Source organism: Cyanistes caeruleus, unplaced genomic scaffold (genome assembly GCF_971803275.1).
Source record: "Cyanistes caeruleus unplaced genomic scaffold, bCyaCae1.hap1.1 HAP1_SCAFFOLD_135, whole genome shotgun sequence".
Classification (NCBI taxonomy): Eukaryota; Metazoa; Chordata; class Aves; order Passeriformes; family Paridae; genus Cyanistes; species Cyanistes caeruleus.
Window position 1 is genome coordinate 1 of NW_028255932.1, and position 15,495 is coordinate 15,495.

At 53.8% G+C, this 15,495-nt stretch overlaps 2 protein-coding genes across 2 annotated transcripts in view; one reads left to right on the forward strand and one right to left on the reverse strand.

Annotated features, from left to right (window-relative positions):
• Positions 1 to 3,239: 3,239 nt before the first annotated feature.
• The window catches only part of LOC111946100 (uncharacterized), a 97,573-nt gene continuing 85,317 nt past the window's right edge, over positions 3,240 to 15,495 (reverse strand). Inside the window, 1 exon segment of the mRNA XM_086874018.1 lies at positions 3,240 to 5,030. Coding sequence (XP_086730144.1) covers positions 4,344 to 5,030 — 687 coding nt within the window. The 3' untranslated portion in view covers positions 3,240 to 4,343.
• Positions 6,361 to 14,249, forward strand: LOC147645989 (uncharacterized). Its single transcript, XM_086874030.1, has 2 exons — positions 6,361 to 6,486; positions 12,205 to 14,249. Exon 2 carries the CDS (start codon positions 12,232 to 12,234, stop codon positions 12,955 to 12,957), a length of 726 nt encoding a protein of 241 aa, XP_086730156.1. The 5' UTR covers positions 6,361 to 6,486; positions 12,205 to 12,231; the 3' UTR covers positions 12,958 to 14,249.

Here is a 15,495-nt window from a genome sequence, read left to right on the forward strand (position 1 = left end):
ATGTTTCTGGAATTTGGTGGGATTTCTTTGGAATGTTGTGGAATTGTCTGAAATATTGTGGGATTTTGAGGAGACTTGAAGGATTTTGTGGGATGTTTCTAGAATTTTTAGGATTATTTTGGAATGTTGTGTGGTTTCTGTGGAATTTTGTAGGATTATGAGGAGATCTGGGGAATATTGTGGGGTTTTTTCAGGAATTTTGTGAGATGTTTCTGGAATTTGTTGGGATTTCTTTGGAATGTTGAGGAATTGTCTGGAATTTTGTGGGATTCTGAGGAGACTTGAAGGATTTTGTGGGATGTTTCTGGAATTTTTTGGGATATTTTTGGAATGTTGTGTGGTTTCTGTGGAATTTTGTGGGATATGGAGGAGAATTGAAGTACTTTGAGGGATTTTTCTTAGGTTTTTTGGAAATTTGTAAAGATTGTGTGGGATGTATCTGGAAGTTGGTGGGCTTATGAGAAGATTTTGGGGACTTTGTGGGGGGTTTTTTTGTAAGTTTGTGAGGCGTTTCTGGAATTTGGTGGGATTGTTTTGGAATGTTGTGGTAATTTTCTGGAATTTTGTGGGATTTTGAGGAGCCTTGAAGAATTGTGTGGGATTTTTCTTTGATTGTGCGGAAATTTGTGGAGATTTTTGTGGGATATTTCTGGAATTTGGTAGGCTTATGAGAAGATTAAGGGAATTTTGTGGATATTTTACTGGAATTTTGTGAGGTTTTTCTGGAATTTTGTGGGATTTTGAGGAGTCTTGAAGTGTTTTGAGGGGTTTTTCTTAGATTGTGCGGAAATTTTTGGAGATAATGTGGGATATTTCTGGAATTTGGTAGGGTTTTGAGAAGATTTAGGAATTTTTGTGGGTGTTTTCTGTCATTTTTTTGGATTTTTCTGGAATTTTGAGGGATGTTTCTGGAATTTTGTGATGTGTTTGTGTAATTTGGGTGATTGTCCTGGTTTAGGTTAAATTTGGGAGAAAACCTCCAGTGGGCTCCCCCCGGGAAGCAAACCCACGTGGCCCCTTTCTCCCACCCCCCATCCAGTTCGGGAAGAGATTTCTCTGAGAGGAGTGGAAAAAACCTGTTTATTTCCCAGGCACAGCACTACCCAGCACAAAAATGAACGATATCAAATTACAAAACCTCTCGCCCTTCAGCAGAGATGAGGAACTTCAGAGGGTCTCTTTCCTGGGGGTGTTGGCTCTGTTATCAGTCCCTCTGGCGCTGGAAAATGCCGCTGCCCAGGCCGGGCTCCCGGTAGTCCAGGGGTGCTCCCGGTGCTCCCCCGAGTCCCCAGTCCAGAGCAGCTTCGATTCGTTTCAGGAAAAGGGAAAGAAAACAGTCCAGGAAGACCTCTCTGCTCCGGCTAGCTGGAAAGCCAAGGCGATCTGTGTCTTGTTGTCTGTCTGTGCTGTAGCCAAAACTCCCGATGCGGGGGGAGCAAGTGCAGTCTGATAACAGACTTGGTGCTTCTTTTCCACTCACTTTTACTCTCAGATGGAATTTTAAGAATACAGAACCTGTGTCGGGGTTAGGTGGACGAATGGGGATACAATTTAACATCATAATCAACCCAGGACACACGCCCACTGTGCTTTCCAGCTGCTTTGTTCCAGCTCCTCCCAAATCACCACGAATTCCACTGAACTGAAACAAATCCAAATCCTCGTGGGTCGGGACAAGGGCAGGGAGAGGTCACTCAGGGATCACCATCAGGGGCACAACAGCCCGACACGGGGAAATGAACTGAATTTAGGACTGAGCAAATCAGACCAGGAGAATGAGGATTAAAATCAATCTTGAGAAACACCTCCTCCCGCTCCTGAACTTTTCTGTCCGGGCCGCTGCTCGCGGGGCACAGAGAGGGGCCCGGCCGTGTCCCTGCAAACCTTCCTGGGAATCACCCCAGAGCCCTCAGCCTTCCGTTTGCCCATCCCCGGGGCCCCTTGTCCCTCCCAATGGCTCCCGTGGCTCTCCCAGTCCATCCCAGCCTCTCCCAGTCCATCCCAGCCTCTCCCAGTGACCCTGCCTGTCCATCTCGCCCCTCCATGGATCTGCCGCCCCTCAGCCAATCAGAGCGCGTCTCTCTGATGACTCATCAGTTGCCGGGCAGATCCACAGAGCCGAGAGCCCCGCCCTGGACTCGAGAACCCAGTGCCGCGCGCTTCAACTCCAGTCCCGCCCGGTGCCAGCACAGTCCCTCCCAGTGCCACCACAGTCCCTCCCAGTGCCACCCCAGTCCCTCCCTGTCCATTCCCAGTCCCTCCCAATGTCATACCACTCCTCTCCCATCTCTCCCAGTGCCCATCCCAGCGTGTCCATCTCGCTGGTGCCCTCCAGCTCCCAGCCCGGCCCCGGCCGCCTGCTCTGCTCCCGGATGGATTTCTCCCCTGCCCACATCCAGCTGAGCTGCTCCCAGGGCCAGCAGCAGCTCTCGGGCCACGTGCTGGCCACTGCCGTGCTCCCCAGCGGGGACTGGAGCCAGCAGCTCCTGGTGCTGCTGGAAACCGCCCCCGGCAATGCGGGCTCAGCTCCAGCTGCCAGGTGGAGCACGGCAGCCTGGAGCACCCCCTGAGCCGGCACTGGGGCACGGCCCGGCCCCCACAGCGCCGGGGGCAGCGGGGGAGGCACTGGGGGGCCCAGAGGGGGATTGGGGTGTGCTGGGAGGAACTGGGAGGGAGTTAGAGATGGCCTGGTTTAAACTGGGGAAGGGATTGAGGTGCTTAGGATGGCTGGGAAGGGGTTTGAAGGATGTTGGGGAGGGTGGGATGGGGTTCTGGGGGTCCTGGTGGACACTGGGAGGGAGTTTGGGGGTGCTGGGTGTCACTGGGAGGGATTTGAGTGAGCTTGGAGGAGCTGGAAGGAGATTGGGAATTGGAAAGCAGGGATTGGGATGAGGTTGGTTGTGCTGGGAAGAGACTGGGAGGAGTCTTGATGAGTCCTGGTGGGGCTGGGAAGGGACTGGGAGAGGGTTTGGGAGTCCTGGGGCAGTGGGGGGGAAATTGGGAGGGGGCTGTGGGATCCTGAGAGGAACAGGAGGGGCTCTGCTGGGTCCTGGGGAGGCTGGGAAGAGACTGGCAGTGATTTACCAAAATAGCAATATTGATCCAGTATCAACATCAATCTGTTAATGGACAAAAAAACCTCTCCAACAGTTTAAAGTTACAAAGTGGATGTTTAATCACAGCACTGGGCGAGGGCGGGAGTCACCCCTTAATATGCGCTGCAAGTTGACAAAAGATTGCAGTGTGAATTTATTTACAAAAGTCTTGAATATCCAAAATACTAATACATATTAATACTAATGCATATGCATAATGCTAACACTTACCATTCCCCACTTTGGATTAAAATGCACTGTAATCAGTTTAAAATGTCATTACAACTGCGTGGTTGGCTCCCCAATTTGAGGAGGGGGTCGTTTTGGTGAGGAGGGGTCATCAGGAGATGAAGGAAAACCGTTCTTCCTCACTCTCACCTTTCTACCTTTACAATGGTTGACATTACAAATGACATTTGGTACAACTCCAATTTCCTCCCTTGTGACTTTGAAATGGGTTTCCAGATGTAAGGTCTGTGATCTTCCTGAACCCGTTTATCAGTTTCTCTTTTCTCATTATAAGCACAGCTAAACAAACATACAATGACAAGTAATTTTTTACCTAAGTCCGAGATTCATTATCTCAAATCCTGCTTCTCACTTCATCATTAACTCTAACAAGCTCCAGCAAGGCCTGTCTCTAGCTGAGATCTCCAAATTTTCTAAAATACCTAATTTTTTAAAATTAGTTAGTCCAAAGGAGGTTCCAGAGGGTCCTGGGCAGGCTGGGGGAGACAGAGAGGGTCCTTTGAGGTACCTGTAGGGTCTGTGTGAGGTTTTGGGGGTCCTGACCTCTGCAGTTGCCCCAGGGACGCCATGAAATGCCACCTGCAGTAAGATGCTGACGGAGATTGGAGTCTCCATGTTGGGTTTCGTCTTCCTGGTTCTGGGGCTCAGCATCTACCTGAGCAAGAATGTGAGACAGGGTCCCTAAGTTTGGATATCCCCTCCCCCAGAGCATGTGTGTTCCCTCAGGGCCCCCAAGCCTGGTGTCACCCCCTTTTCTCTGCCAACAGAGCTCCTGAGGCAGCAGGAAAAGGTTCTCTAGGATTGAAAGTCAACAAATCCAGTCTCCTCAAGGAATTCCCATTGTTGGTCTGTATCCTGATGGATTTTCATTCCCCTGCTTTCATCCAGGTGCCCACAGGGAGCCAGGAAGATGTGGAGCCTCCCAGCCACATGTCTTCCCAACACGCATCACCAGGACCACGGATCACCAGGGCTCTGCCCAACGGGGGTCACTGGGGATCATCCAACGCCCATCCTCCCATGGGGGATGGAGCTGGAGCAGCGCACAAAGCTCTTCCCGCACTCGGGGCACTCGCAGGGCTTCCCTTACTGGTGCCCCTGTTGGTGTTGGGTCAAGTGAGAGCTCTGTGAGAAGCTCTTCCCACACTGGGGACACTCGTAGGGCCTCTCCCCAGTGTGGATGCGCCGGTGGAGAGTGAGGGTGGAGTTGCGGTTGAAGCCCTTCCCGCAGTTGGGGCAGCGGAAGGGCCTCTCGTCTGTGTGAATCCGCTCATGTCTGATGACAGTGGAGCTGCGCTGAAACCTCTTCCCACACTGGGGACACTCGTAGGGCCTCTCCCCAGTGTGGATGAGCTGGTGTTTTCTCAGGTCAGAGCTCCACCCAAAGCTTTTCCCACATTCCAAGCAGGTGTAGGGCCGTTCCCCTGTGTGGATCACCTGGTGTGCGCTCAGGTTGGACCTCTTGCTGAAGCACTTCCCACATTTTCCACACTCGTAGGGCTTTTCCCCAGTGTGGATCCTCTGGTGTTCCCTCAGGTAGGAGATGTAGCTGAAGCTCATCCCACATTCCCCACACTTGTAGGGCTTTTCCCCAGTGTGAATCACCTGCTCCTGGATCAGCTCGCACCTGTACCTGAAACCCTTCCCACATTCCAAGTAGTTGCAGGGCTTCTCCCCACCATGAGGCTTCTCCCCCAGCTCTGAGCTCCGGCTGGATCTCTGGCCATGTTCCTGGTATAGGGGGGATCTTTCCTCCTCACAGCTCCCTGGGCTGGGTTTGCAGACCCTTCTCATGCGGCTTCTCCAGGGCTTTTCCACCTCCTCCATCCAGCCACGGCTTAGGAATGAAAAGTCCTGGTTTGGGGGAAAAAACAAGAGGAGAGCACTTTGGGCTGGGGGTACCTCCTTGCCCAAGGTGCTCTCAGGAAGTCAATGGGCATCTTGTGTCTGAAAGAACCTCCAGGACACCAAGATTCAGCACCAACATCCTCCAAACATCAAAAGAGATCAAAAACTTCCAAAACACCAAAAAGCTGATATCCTCCCAAAATAGAAAGATTCAGCCCCCACAAAAAAACAAAGCACCAACATTCAGCCCAATAAAGCTCAGATACACCGAGATTCAGCCCCGTGAAAATCGTGCATCTCCCTGCCCCGGCACTCGCTGCATGGGGGGTGAGGGGGGCAGTGAGGCCGGGCCGGAGCAGGGGGTGCCTGAGAGAGGCCCCGAGCCCGGCAGAAGCCCCTGCACAGCCATGCAAGTGGCTCCTGGCCGGACTCGGGGATCCCCCTGGCCATCCCCGCTGGAGCAGCCTGGTCCTGAGGGACTCTGGCCCCTGCGAGGGACCCCAGGCTGCAGCAGGACAAGGATTCCTGGCCCTCAGGGGGAGGCAGTGACATGACCTGACTGTGACCCCCATCCCTGTGCCTCTGGGCGGGGAGGGGGACGGAGGGGGGCACAAAGTTAAGCCCGGGAAGGAGGGACAGCTGGGGGGAAGATGCATTTCCGTAGGAATTACTTTACTTCTCATTTGCTTGCTCTGACACGTTTGATAATAAATTCAATCTAATTTCCTTAAGTCAGGTGTGCTGTGCCCGTGACCAAGGATTGAACTGTCCCCACCCTCATCCCGACCCCCGAGCCTTTCCTTGTGTGTTCTGCTCCCCGCCCGGGACAGGAAGGAGAGTCACAGCGTTTTGGCCTCGTTCCGGCATGCCCTGCTCCATCCCGGACTCACCCCCAGCTCGCAGCGCCCTCAGCTCCCGGGCACCCCGAGCTCCCGGCGCTTCAGCGCAGCGGCGCTTCCTTGGCCTCCTGCCCGGGCCGGGCCCAGCGCCGGGGCCGCTCCTCAGCCCAGGGGGCCGAGAAATGGCGGAGCTCCGCCCAAGGCACGCGAGGCTGTGCCGTGTGCAGAGCCCGCCGCTGGCTGCGATTGGCTGCTTCTGCCGTCACTCGTGGTTCTGGCGCGCGCTGATTGGGCAGAGCGGGGACAAGCCCGGCCCCGCTGGCGCCCCCAGGGCGGCCGTGGGGCAGGAGAGCCGCCATTGCCGGAGCGTCTGTGCGGGCCCGGCAGCGGCAGCATCAGCGGCCGGAGCCCGGTGAGGCGGCGGCGGAGCTCGGAGGCGACCCCGGCCATCGCAGGTGGGAGCCGCGCTCGGTTCTGCGGGGGCTCGGGGCTCGCTGCGGGCCCGGGAGGGGGCGGCAGGGGGCTGTGGCGGGTGGCTTGTGCCGTGGCCGGCGGCTTGTGCCGTGGCCGGCCCGTGTTGGCCCTGGGCTGAGGGCGCTGCGGGAGCGGCTGCCCGCGGTCTCCTTGCCGCTGGGGCCTCGGCAGGAGGCGGTGGCGGAGCAGCGCTGGCTCGTCCCGCTTCGTGTCGGGAGGCCGGAGGTGGCTGCGCTGTGCCCGGGGCCGGGCGGGAAAATTCCCGGCGCCAGAGGTTTGTGTGGCCCAAGGAGCCAGAGGAGCGGTGTGCAAGTGACTTTATTGCTGCCCAAAGGGAGAGGCCATGGGGCATTTGCCGTGCGCTCTCTCCAGGTGTTGGAGGACGCGGCCTCGTTTTTGTCCTGATTTTCCCGGCCGCATGTCCCTGTCCCTTTGCCCAACACTGGCCGAGGTGCTTGGAAGGTTCAGCCTTCCCGATCCGCCTGCTGCAAGTCCTTTTTGTATAACACCCGATATTCCTGGCTCTGTGAAGTGTTTGTTCTTCTGGAAGTTCAGGAATGTTTCGGGACTGGGTCTGAGAAGCAGTCCTTGTCAATTAGTAACATTTTCTGAAATTGATGGTTTCTCCCATTGCTTCCTTATGTACAAGTCCGTGGCCCTATCTCCAAGCAGATTCACTCGTTGCTTGTGTTTTTCCTTCCTGGGAGTTCTTTGTTTTTGGGATTGCTCTCAGTGCCCTCATTCTCTGTCCTTTTGTAGCCGTTTGTGGCTCAGGAGGCCTGGCTGCCACCTGCATCCCCTTGCTCAGCTGCTGAATGAGCTGCACTCAGCAAGGTGTGGTGCATGGTAAAAAGATGAGAGTTGCTGTAGCACATGAGAGGAGAAACAGCATTTGTTTAACCCATGGTCTGTGAGAGAACCACAAAAGTGTGTCCCGTTCCCATCCTTTCCATGTTTGAACAAGTACATGAGCTGCTTTGCTATTTCCTTTGTTATCTGTTTCTGCACCTTTTCCTTGCTGATCTGTTTGCCATCACCAGTTTGAATCTTTTAACTTTTCCCAAACCTCTCCTTTTTCTGCTAAAAGATAATCTGACCCCATCCCATGGTGAAATGTTGTGTTCCTCATCTGAGTGGATTGGTTGGGGGGAAGGTCAGGAGCTGGAGCTGTGTGGTTGGTGTTATTTCAATGACATCCTGTAATCTGATTATCCCAATGAAATGACAAATGGTTTCTCTGGTACCTGCTATGAATTCATCAGGGTTCCCAGGGTCTGGTCCATGGTGTTGCAGGATTTGTTCTGGTGGTCGTTCATCTTTTCCCCATTTTTGGGTGCTCCCTCCAGCCAGGGCTGCATCAATTGTCAGCTTTTCTCTCATTAAATCATCACATACTTGGAATTCCTGACTGATTTCCCTGAACTTGTGGTAGCAAATAAACCCCGGTGGTCTGATACACCCTATATAACATAGACAGAGACAGCACATGTTGGAGTGGGGACAGGGATGATTCTCCCTCACTTGTTTTAGTGAAGTTTTCTCAACATTCTCCATTTTCTGTTTTCCTTTGCAGCTGAACCAATTTCTGCTGCAGTCAGATATCCTCACAATGGGCTGTGCCTTTAGCTGTGCAAATTCCATCTTTGCAAGCAGGCAGAGCTTGGGCTGAGGGGCAAAGGGAATCAGCCCCATTCCTCCTGCAGGCAGGAAGCCCCTGGGCCATTGTGCAGGCTTTGGGTCGTCAGTGTTAATTTGCATTTCTAAAGCTCCTCTCCTGGCTGCCTGGAACAAAGCTTCTCTTCCAGGGCAGACATGGGATGACTCACACGTGCCAGCCTCACAATGTGTTTGTGTTTTGTTTTGGTTTATTTTATATTACAGTACTCTAATAAGTGTTTATGAGATAAAGGATCACCTTTAAAGCTCTTCTAGTTTTTCAGAGACAGCCTAAAAGTGAACATCCAAAAACCCATACAGAATTTTTGCCATAACTATGAGCCAGGCACAAACATTCCCAAAAAATTTTCAAGGCAATCGAATTTTTCCTACTTCTCTCTCGGCCTAAAAATTGATTCTCTCTACCTCGGCCCAAACTGAACTGACAATATAAAATCAAGATTATTACAAAAAAAAATTTCTAATGGTGTAATCCTTTCACGGAAACTTTGGGAAAATCAAAAACTCTCCCGCAATGTCTTTAGTGCTAGAGAGTCAAGGCACAACGTGATTCTGGCCAGAATGTGCAACAGAAATCATTAAACCCACACTTAGGCTGGGTGTGCAGAGAAAATCATTCCATGACACGGGAATTTACTAGATTTTTCCAAAACTTTATACATTCTGAACCCATAGAAATCCCTTGGTTTATTGTTCATTGGTTTCAAGGTGTGAAGTTGTTAGGATTTGGCTTCCTGTTGCACCCGGATTTCTGTGCCTGTGATGGGAATTAGGTGGGCACTCCTGGATTTCCTGCTCAGCCTTTTCCAGACCAGGTGTCTCCAGCTGTGCCTGGGGCAGTGTCTGGGGTAGATGTTGGTTGATGTTTGCTGCTGGGTGTTGATGTTTTGTTGATGGTCGTTATCTTGGGGGGAATCTTTTGGGCTATTCCCAGTCTGTTGAGATGTTAATTTCATGTCTGCTAAGTGGTGGAAAAGAAACATTAAAATTCCTTTCCCCAAGGCAAAGGCAAACCAAGACCATTTAGAGAAATAAGATTTGAAGCCATTTTCAAGTTGGTCTATTTTCGCAGACTGTAATCCCAGGCAGGGCAGAGTGTGAGTGTAATTGAGAGGCAGAGTGGAATTGTCCCGGTGCCTTCCCCAGCAGCTGTGGCGAGGGCAGGCACAGAAAGGCCTGAAGGTGCAAGAGTGAGAGCAAGGATTGTCCCACAGTGGCTGGAGATGGCAAAGGAGGGTGGCCAGGCCGAGGATTTGAGCAGAGGATCTGTGGGCAGGCGCAGGGGCTTCCCCCGCTGGGGAGCCCTGGCTGCTGCTGCGTTGCCTTCAGTGCAGGCTCAGGGGTGGACTGTTTAATATTCCCTTGCAATTCAGATTTCTGAGTCTGGAAGAGCCATGGCTGGGGCATCAATCATTTTATTTTTTTTCATTTTGTTGAGTTTTGTTTCCTTTCTTATGTCCACCCCATAACATTGAGACTATCTGGGAGGAAAAAATTCGCGCAATGTTCTGGGTGGAAAAGAGAATCCTCAATCCCGCTCCTGTGAATCCTGTTAATCCTAAGAATTGCTGCACCTGCATTTTAGTCCTGGGTCACATTATTTCTGAGATTCCCTGAACCCTCTCAGGGTCAGTACAAGACAAACCTTCAGTCAAAAATTGTCCCAAATATGTAATCATTTTCTCTATCATTTGCCCTTTCTTTTATTTGAGATACTCAGAGCTGGTTTTTAGCCTGAAAATGAAGCCATTTCACAGAGGCTTCCTCTACCTCTTCTCCTTGTCCTCCTGACTGGATCAAGTCATCCACATCCTGCATTGAGCCAGTCCCTGGGGGTGAGGTCAATTCCTTTGATATTTCCTGCAAGGCTTGCCCCAATCAGGCCGGTGCTTCCGTGCATCCCTGCAGAAGGACCGTCCATGTCTTGAGCATTTTCCCTTCTACCTCTTGTTGCCAGCCCAAGGCAGAATTGTGTTTGCATCCTCTGTGAGTGGGCAGATCCCCAGAAAGCATCTTTTGCATCAAGTTGTGAATGGCAGCAGTGTGAAGAGGGCACCTGGTTGAGGCTGGTGTAAGGATCTGAGAGTGTGGGGTGCCTCGGTTTCATCATCTCATTTCTTCTTCTTGGGTCCTGCAGCATTCTGTGGATTCCATTGGATTTCTTGTTTGGCAGGACAGGAGCATTCTAGGGAGCCATCCCTGGCTCCCCAAGCCGTGCCTTGAGCAGGACTCCCAGACAGGCTATGAGCCCTTCCTTCCCTCCCTTGGAACAGGGGATTGCTTTTGGACACCTCTTGTCCTGGTTGCTTCAGGGAAATTTGGAGAGGCTCCATATCTAATTTTGCCAATTTCCCTGGGGCTGCCCACACTAGTGGGTTCACTTCAGCCTTGGCTCTGCCAGATATTTGATCTTGATCCTTGCAGGTCTAATCGCCATTTGTGAGCTGTTCCTTCCTCGTGCTGGCTGTGCTGAGGCTCCCCTCCCCAGCCCGTATCCCCGAGCCGGTCCCTGTCCTGCCGCAGTGTCCAAAGGCGGCCCCCCCGGCGGGCAGGGCCGGCAGCTCCACGGGGCCGGGCAGCGGCCGGGGCGTCCCGCAGCCTCCTGGGGGCCGGGGGCCACTGCCGGCCCTGCCCGGGGGGTGCTGGGCTCAGGCAGCGCCCGGCGCTGAGCCCCGGCTGCCCCACAGCCCCGGCCCGGCCCCACAGCTCCCCACAGGCCCCCAGCCCGTGCTCCCGGTGCCGCAGCTCTGCGCCCGCTCCTGCCGCTCCCAGCTCAGGGAAACCCCCTGAAATCCTCACCTCCTTGTTTTCCTGTCCTGAAAACTGGGATACAAAGGATCTGAGTCAGCTGGCAAATTCTGAGGATAAGACCCGTCTGAAACACATCCCAGTCCTCAGTATTTTTTTCTTCCTCCTCTTTTCCATCATCCTTTTTCTTACCCCATGCATTCCTCCTGCTGCTTCTTGCCTTAAGCACATTCCTGCACACTCCCCTTCAGCCAATCCCTTCCCAGCACACCAACACCATCCATCCCCTGTTGTCTAAATCCCTTCTGGACTTCCCTTCTTGCCCCCCTGGGTGTCCATGTCCCTAGTTAGCTCTGGGAGAATGTGCAAACGACCTCCACATGCTCCCAAGGGATCCTTGAGAGATATTTTGGGGTCATCATCTCTTTGTCCAGGATGTCTTTTTAACATTCCATTTTCTTCCCTCAATGGTCTTACCTGGATCCCACCTGTGCCTCCCCGGGCCTTGGCGCCCCCCTGGAGGGGAATTTGGGGAGGTGGGAGGGGGGAGCGCCAAGGCCGGGCCCCCCCGCGCTGTGGTGGCGGGAGCGGCTGCAGTGGGGAGCGAGTGCGGGCGGAAGCGGCCGAGAGCCCAGCGCTGCCCCAGGCCGAGCTGGCCCAGCTGCATCCGTGCCCCTGCGGTGGGATGCTGTGGGACTGGGGGGGAAGAGGGAGGCGGCAGTGGGTGCTGGGCCTGGGGGCAGGAGGGGAAGGGAAGGAGAAGCGGGGTTGAGGAACAAAACGGGCATAGGATGCACATGGGATGAGAAGGTGGACTTGTGAGGGAGAAGGAGAAGTAGGAGGAAGTGGAGTGTGAGGAAGAGTAGGGACACGGAGGAGGAAGAGCAGGAAGAGGAAGCAGCACAAGGTTCCTCCCTCCCTGTATGTGCAGTCCCAGGAGTGTTGCCCTGCCCACAGTCAGCAGGTGACCGGAGAGGGTGATCCATGATTTTCGCTGGGCTGAATCTTGGTGTTTCTGAGATTTATTGGGCTAAATGTTGCTGGTTTGCTTTTTTGCAGGGGCTGAATCTTTGTATTCTGGAGTGGGTTTTGCCTGAATTTGATGTTTGGGTAGTTCTTGATCTTCGTTTTGATGTTTGGAGGATGTTTGGGCTGAATCTTGGTGTTTTGGTTTGTTACAGACACAAGATGCCCAGTGACTTTCTGAGATGACCTTGGGCATGGAGGAACCCCCAGTCCAAGGCGGTCTCTTCTCTTTTTTTCCTCCTAACCAGGAATTTTCTTTCCCAAACTGTGTTGAGATGGAGGCGGAGGAGGAAAAGCCCCAGAGATGCCACACAAGGAAGGGCTGCAAACCCAGCCCAGGGAGCTGCGAGGAGGAAAGATCCCCCCAGTGCCAGGAACACGGCCAGAGATCCAGCCAGAGCTCAGAGCTGGGGGAGAAGCCCCACAAGTGCTTGGAATGTGGGAAGGGCTTCAGGTACAGCTCCCACCTGATCCAGCACCAGAGGATCCACACTGGTGAAAAGTCCTATGGGTGTGGGGAATGTGGGAAGAGCTTCAGCCAGAGCTTCAGCCTGCGGAATCACCAGGTGATCCACACTGGGGAACGGCCCTATGAGTGTGGGAAATGTGGGAAGAGCTTCAGAGATGTCTCTGAACTGATGAGACACCAGGTGATCCACACAGGGGAACGGCCCTACACCTGCTTAGAATGTGGGAAAAGCTTTGGGTGGAGCTCCAATCTGAGGGAGCACCAGCGCATCCACACTGGGGAGAGGCCCTACGAGTGTCCCCTGTGTGGGAAGAGGTTTCAGACCAGCTCTGATGTCCTCGTACATGAGCGGATTCACACAGACGAGAGGCCCTTCCGCTGCCCCGACTGCGGGAAGAGCTTCAACCGCAACTCCACCCTCACCATCCACCGGCGCATCCACACTGGGGAGAGGCCCTACGAGTGTCCCCAGTGTGGGAAGAGCTTCTCACAGAGCTCTCACTTGACCCAACACCAACGGAGGCACCAGTAAGGGAAGCCCTGCGAGTGCCCCGAGTGCAGGAAGAGCTTCGTGCGCTGCTCCAGCTCCATCCCCCATGGGAGGATGGGCGTTGGATGATCCCCAGTGACCCCCGTTGGGCAGAGCCCTGGTGATCCGTGGTCCTGGTGATCTGTGTTGGGAAGACACCTGGCTGGGAGGCTCCACATCTTCCTGGCTCCCTGTGGACACCTGGATGAAAGCAGGAGAATGAAGTCCATCAGGACACAGACCAACAATGGGAATTCCTTGAGGAGAGTGGATTTGTTGACTTTCAATCCTAGAGAAACTTTTGTCGCTGCCTCAGGAGCTGTGTGGGCAGAGAAAAGGGTGTGACACTGGGCTTGGGGGCCCTGAAGGAAGACACATACTCTAGGAGAGGGGATATCCAAACCTAGGGACCCCGTCTCTCATTCTTGTTCAGGTAGAAGCCAAGCCCCAGTGCCAGAAAGACTAAACCCAACATGGAGCCCCCAATCCCCATCAGCATCTTGCTGCAGGTGGCATTTTACGGCATCACTGGGGCATCTGCAGAGGTCAGGACCCCCAAAACCTCTCACAGAACCCCCAAGTACCTCAAAGTTCCCTCCCAGTCTCCCCCAGCCCGCCCAGGACCTCCTCTGAAACCTCCTTCCCTCATAAACAATTAGATATTTTAAAAAAATTGTAGATCTTAGCTAGAGATAGGCCTTGCTGGAACTAGTCAGAGTTAATGATTAAGTGAGAAGCAGGATTTGAGATAATGAATCTCGGACTGAGATAAAAAATTACTTGTCACTGTATGTTTGTTTAGTTGTGCTCATAATGAGAAAAGAAAAACTGATAAACGGGTTCAGGAAGATCACAGACCTTACATCTGGAAACCCATTTCAAAGTCACAAGGGAGGAAATTGGAGTTGTACCAAATGTCATTTGTAATGTTAACCATTGTAAAGGTAGAAAGGTGAGAGTGAGGAAGAGCGGTTTTCCTTCATCTCCTGATGACCCCTCCTCACCAAAATGACCTCCTCCTCAAATTGGGGAGCCAACCATGCAGGCGTAATGACATTAAAATCATTACCATGAATTCTAATCCGAAGTGGCACATGGGACGTGATAGCATTATGCATATGCATTAGTATATGCATATATACATATATACATTCATATGTATTAGTATTTTGGATATTTAAGACTTTTGTAAATAAATAGACACTGGAATCTTTTGTCAGCTTGCAGTGCGTATTAAGGGGTGACTCCTGCACTCGCCCAGTGCTGTGATTAAACATCCACTGTGTAACTTTAAACTGTTGGAGAGGTTTTTTGTCCATTAACAGATTGATGTTGATACTGGATCAATATTGCTATTTTGGTAAATCACTGCCAGTCTCTTCCCAGCCTCCCCAGGACCCACCAGAGCCCCTCCTGTTCCTCTCAGGATCCCACAGCCCCCTCCCAATTTCCCCCCACTGCCCCAGGACCCCCAAACCCTCTCCCAGTCCCTTCCCAGCACAACCAGGACTCATCAAGACTCCTCCCAGTCTCTTCCCAGCACAACCAACCTCATCCCAATCCCTGCTTTCCAATTCCCAATCTCCTTCCAGCTCCTCCAAGCTCACTCAAATCCCTCCCAGTGACACCCAGCACCCCCAAACTCCCTCCCAGTGTCCACCAGGACCCCCAGAACCCCATCCCACCCTCCCCAACATCCTTCAAACCCCTTCCCAGCCATCCTAAGCACCTCAATCCCTTCCCCAGTTTAAACCAGGCCATCTCTAACTCCCTCCCAGTTCCTCCCAGCACACCCCAATCCCCCTCTGGGCCCCCCAGTGCCTCCCCCGCTGCCCCCGGCGCTGTGGGGGCCGGGCCGTGCCCCAGTGCCGGCTCAGGGGGTGCTCCAGGCTGCCGTGCTCCACCTGGCAGCTGGAGCTGAGCCCGCATTGCCGGGGGCGGTTTCCAGCAGCACCAGGAGCTGCTGGCTCCAGTCCCCGCTGGGGAGCACGGCAGTGGCCAGCACGTGGCCCGAGAGCTGCTGCTGGCCCTGGGAGCAGCTCAGCTGGATGTGGGCAGGGGAGAAATCCATCAGGGAGCAGAGCAGGCGGCCGGCGCCGGGCTGGGAGCTGGAGGGCACCCGCGAGATGGACACGCTGGGGACACTGGGAGAGAGTGGAGAGGAGTGGTGTGGCATTGGGAGGGACGGGGAATGGACTGGGAAGGACTGGGGTGGCACTGGAAGAGATGGGAGCAGGTACTGGAACACTGGAAGAGAGCGTGGAGGTCCTGGAGTGAAGTGGGAATGAACTCGGAAGAGACTGGGAATGGGCTAAAAAGAAGTGGGAGGGAGTCTCGGGCCTCAGGGCGGGACTGGTGGCAATGGGCGGGACTGTGGTGGCACTGGGCGAGACTGTGGGGCCTCTGGGCGGGACTGTGGTGGCACTGGGCGGGACTGTGGTGGCACTGGGCGGGACTGTGGTGGCACTGGGAGGGGCTGTGGTGGCACTGGGAGGGACTGGGAATGAAGCGCGCGGCACTGGGCGGCCGAGTCCAGCGCGG